This window comes from Phragmites australis, chromosome 5 (assembly GCF_958298935.1).
Source record: "Phragmites australis chromosome 5, lpPhrAust1.1, whole genome shotgun sequence".
Classification (NCBI taxonomy): Eukaryota; Viridiplantae; Streptophyta; class Magnoliopsida; order Poales; family Poaceae; genus Phragmites; species Phragmites australis.
Genome location: NC_084925.1, coordinates 33,472,928 through 33,478,103, shown reverse-complemented (window position 1 = coordinate 33,478,103; position 5,176 = coordinate 33,472,928). Strand labels below are relative to the sequence as shown.

Here is a 5,176-nt window from a genome sequence, read left to right as displayed (position 1 = left end):
CTAGCTAGAGCTACCAGCCAAGGATTCGGCTCGGCATATGCTCTTCTGTACTATCGTATCCTCATGCATGATGCGTTGTTGCATTCCCCTCCGGTTACAACAAATAGTGTGAGCTCTCTACTATCTGCATGGATAAAAGTTGAGACATAATGATTAACTAGCAAATCAGAAGTTGATATCATATTATGAGATCTGTACCTGTGATTTGTTTGTAAGCATTTGATGACGCTCCTATTTATCATATTGTGCGTTCAACCACAACATCATTTCTTTCACTCTATATATGGGCAAGGAATTAAGTTATGCCAATCTGGATTTCTTTCCTACTAACTCTTGCGAGAATTTCACTACTACGGCCGAAAGCAACTAATTAGGGTCCCTATTTTTCAAGCAACTCATATATGTTATGAACTTCAATTTATTTGCATCTCCTTCCGGAGTTCTTGTGCTTCATCTTCCTTGAATTATGATTAATTTTCTTGTTCCATAGAAAGTAACATAAAATAACACTCAGCATTACCACCCTTCTTTTTTGCGGTGGACAACCAGAAAATGGAGTACTCATAGTAAATTGGTACGTCCTAGAAAAAATAGTAAATTGGTGGCCTATATTTTCCAAACTTTCTTGGCCCCATCCAAAATACCGAAATTTAAGTTATGTAACAAAATCACCAATTTCTCTAAAAATTTTGAGTGTCCTATGTGTGTTTGGTTGGTTAGATGAAATTGAATGGGATAGGACTGTCCTGGATAGATGATATGATACAAGAAGTTTATTTGGTTAGGTATATTAGATGGTAAGTGAATGTGTTTGATTAGATGTATTAGAGGATATGACAACATGTTTAGTTGCTTAAAAGTAACGTATTATATCCATGTATAACTTAATTATTTAAAAATAATAATAATTTTATATTCCAATTAATTGTAACTTAACTTGTTAATAATCATCACTAAATATTCATGATAATAATTAATTATGGTTAATAACATCTAGTTGTGACGAATGTTTAACTAAAAATCCTTATAACTACAGATAATCACTAATCGTCATTAACCATAAGTGATTAGCAGAGTTGATGGAACATATATAGAGTCATTCAACCAATTTTTCAGAATGTGGTGGTATATTATATTGAGATAATATTCTCATAACATTTATCACTCTGTCCTGCATGAGATGGTATGGTTCAGACGACCCAACAGAGTGACACGAGCCTATCCAGGAATCATCCAATTCAAGAACCAAACACTACCTAAATGGTGGTAGTGTTAATGGCTGTATTCCAAATGGTCAGTGTTAAGTCTGGGAAAAAGCACAGAAAAAGGAGAAGCGAAAAAGGAAAAAGAGAAGAGACAGCGTAGTCCAAGGGCCTTGGCCAAAGAAAAAAATAATCAAAATGGATTGCGAGGAATAAAGAAGAATACTTTGAACAGCCCCTGCATTGACCCTTTTTTTTTCAGTTCCTGGATGAATAACGACTGGCCTACGCAGGGGCTAGATGCCCTGCACTCCATTTTTTTTTCTTTTTACACAATAGAGAGGACAAATTAGAAATAGACAAGTCCTATCCTAAAGAAATAGAAATAGATACAAACTACGTAAGCAAATTAGCAGCAGGATTAAACAGCCCAATCAATAAGCTAGCTAGCGGATCAATCAGCGAAATCTATCGAGCACGAGCGATATGATCGGAATCAGGACGAGTCGAACTTGTAGTACTTGTCGACGGCGGCGGCGACGTCCCAGGTGCAGCTGAGCCCCTTGGGGAAGACGACGAGGTCGCCGGCGCCAAACTCCACGCACTCCGACGAGCCCTTGATGTGCGCCCGCACCTTGCCCTTGAGCAGGTAGCACGTCTGCCGCGCGTCGAACTTCACCGGGAACTTCCCTGGCGGGCAACCCCACCTGCACTCGCGAGCACGACAGTCATTACCCGCGCCGTGAAATGAGACCGCCGGGAAAATTAAACCAAGAAACAGCCAGTGATCGATCGGCCGCTGCTCACTTGGGCCAGGACTTGACGCCGAGCTGGAGCAGGCGCGACTCCGGCGGGTTGCGCTCCACGGAGATGGAGAGGCCGCCGGGAGGGTCGGTGTCCATGCTGTCCGGGTTTGAGCCCGAGGCCATGGGCGAGCTAGCTCTCGCGGAGGAGATCGACGGAGAATGGTAGCTCGGAGTTGGGGCCAAGAACAGGAGGAGGAGAAGTTATGGGGGTGGGGGGGGGGGGGGCTGTGTTAGTTTGGTAGGGGTTGAGGGTGAGGTAGTGGGAAGGAGGCTCCAAGTCCAAGGGCAGTTGCGGACTTGCAGTGGTGGCTTTCGGCCTGTATTTAAACCGTAGAGGAGGAATCTCTTATCACTGCTCTCGTTTATAAAGAGTTTGAATTTTTTTTATTGTTTTCTTTTATTCATGTGCATAATATTTAGGGGCTGTTGATGATAAAGTTGAGAAATGTAGTAATTCTTTAAAATTTTAAGAAGAACCGTGTATTATTCCTTTTATGTATGTGCATAATATTTAAGGACTGTTGATGATAAAGTTGAAAATTGTAGTAATTTTTTATAATTTTAAGAAAAACCGTGTATTATTATGCACCTTGCGGTTTCTCCTTAAGAGTAGACGAAATTGATTAATACTATATATTAAAGCACGAGAATTTGAACTAAAACTTGGTAGTGCAAAATTGGCTGGTGCATGCTTTTAATTGGAGCACTAGCTAGTAGCCGAGAAAACTATGAAATCATGCTAGTCGGTTACCGAACGGTGGACGAGAATTCAAATAATGAGTAATATCTAGTCAACAATGACATGTACAATGTGAGACTGGCTTTTATAGCTTCTCATTCATCAATAAAAGTCACAACATTAAGTTGAAGAGTTGATTTTCAAATATCTACCCAAAACATGGGGTTTTGCGCCACTCTTTCAAGGGCCAAATGAGTTGATAATGCAAATGAGCAAACTTTTTTAATTTATGATTGACGTTTCACCGTCCCGACTCATTCCCAAACAAGTGTAGTGTGATAAAAGGGTATTTTTCTTGTTTTTTAAAGAGTCGTGGATAACCTTAGTCACATAATGGTGGCGTATTTGCATCTTTGAAAGGCATATAAGTTGTTTTCCACCTTTAAATACAAATATCAAGCATGCAATTCTACAAGAACACATTTGAAATCCTACAGTGGAAAGATCTTTGGATTAAAAATAAAAATAAAAATGAATACAAGTAACAATATGCAAATTCTGCTTTCTTGCATCCACAATTCAGCTATTTTTAAAAAATTCCAACATGCTACGTTTCACATAGTTCAAGAACTACTGTAGATGTTCTGGGAGCATGAAAGGCATGCTTGCTTACCACCAGATATTTATCGGTGCAAGGCTGGAGTCAAAAGGGAGGAACGAAAATGAAGCTCGAAAGCGACCGCACGAATGCGACGATCGAGTCGAACGAAATCCACCGACCACACTGGATCCGGAAGCAGTCTGCAGCGCACACCCACGAGCCTCGACAATGGCCGTCCCTATCCGTTCGTCCTCCTCCTCCCGAAACCACAGGCTGGCCCGGCGTTTGACCGCCCACGCGACAGGATCGCATGTGGCGACAGACCGTGTGGCCCCTCACCCGTGCGCGCGCGCCCACCGTCGCACGGGACACGTGTGGCCGGTACAAATCAGACGGCAGGCGCGGAACCCTGGGATTGGGCGATGTGGATCGGGTGGGCACACGACACGAGCTACGTACGTCCCCTGGTCGTGAGGCGCCGTGTCCCCCAAAACTTGTGGGGCCGGTGCAGCGGGCGGAGGGGGTGGATCTTTTGTGCTGTTCACGAGGGATTGGTGTGTGCTGAAATCCCAGGATGATTTTGATGCCGTTCCAGATGCGGTTTGAACACGAGACCTATCACCTGGGCCATGCAGTCATACACGCGTCACTAAGGCCAACTAAACTTTGTTTGTTTCAATCAAAACATAGAAGACCTCTTAGGGCATGTACAAAGTTATAGATAGCTATTGTTTATAACTATCTCCTTATCATATCATTTAAAGACAAAGTTATAGACGGCATTCTTCTCTCTTCTCATTAAGACACATCTTAATCATCGGAAATCTTGAGACTCTTATAGACAGCGGGCATCACTTCTTTATATATGTCCTTATTAGCTTGATCATGATACTGTGAGTAAATTTCGTTTATTTTGGAGGAAGAAAACACCCACACATAACAGGAAGTAAATTCATTATGTACAAAAACAAATAAATCACTGCTATAACACGTGCGCCTCCAACACAAACAACCAAAGGCTACAGATACCAGAAAAAAATGATGATTTGCCACTTCAAAGATTACGACTTTGATGATGTTTTGTCACTCATGTGCAATGACACGTGAGATCATCTAAATCAATAACATGTAAGTCAAGATAGCAATCAAAACTCACTCTTCAGAGTGGAAACCCTATAACAACCCCCCCCCCCCCCACACACACACATACACTCCATTTCATTGTTGCCCGGTTGAATTGCAACCGCCAGATCTAACGCCTGTTTTATAGTCGAGTTTGCAAGGAGAGAGAGAGGTCGCTCTCGCACAAGGACCTCATCTCCTTCCCCATCACTTCACTCAATCTGGATGGCCGGATCCATATTTGAGCTCACTTGTCTCCCCGAAACCCCGATCCCTTTTGCATACTCCATTCCTAAACGATAGATATCATGCTACCGGCGACCTACGCACATTGTCGACTCTTTTCTTCAGACTTGGTCCCTGAAGCAGCCCCTTCTTGCGAAAGGCTGGGTGCAAATTAATTAACCTAAGGATATCTATTGATTCTATTTAGTTCAATTTGAGAACAATAATATTATTAATTGAATTAGAAAGGCTCGGTAGGTATCCTTAGATTCATCAGTTTATACCCTTACTCGTTGCCCGATCAACGCAACTCCCACCCTCACCACCAGAGAGATGGAAAGGTCAAAACCCTCGACCTAAAGTCTAGGAAGAAATCTAATTTACAACCTCCAACTATTACAGAAATCCGATTTTTACCCTGAATTACAAAACCAGATATCCTACAACCCTCAAGTAATAAAATCAGGCAAAATACCGCTGCACCCAAACCACACCTGTTTCAGTACATGTCAGCACGACATAGTAGTGATTTTTGCTCACG

The 5,176-nt window shown here is 42.3% G+C and overlaps 1 protein-coding gene across 1 annotated transcript; it reads right to left on the bottom strand.

Moving 5' to 3' along the window:
* Window positions 1-1,237: 1,237 nt before the first annotated feature.
* LOC133919334 (uncharacterized) lies at window positions 1,238-2,330 on the bottom strand. Its single transcript, XM_062363697.1, has 2 exons — window positions 2,010-2,330; window positions 1,238-1,909 (listed from the first exon to the last, which is right to left on the bottom strand). The coding sequence occupies exons 1-2, from the start codon at window positions 2,129-2,131 to the stop codon at window positions 1,699-1,701; spliced, it is 333 nt and encodes a 110-aa protein (XP_062219681.1). The 5' UTR covers window positions 2,132-2,330; the 3' UTR covers window positions 1,238-1,698.
* Window positions 2,331-5,176: the final 2,846 nt, after the last annotated feature.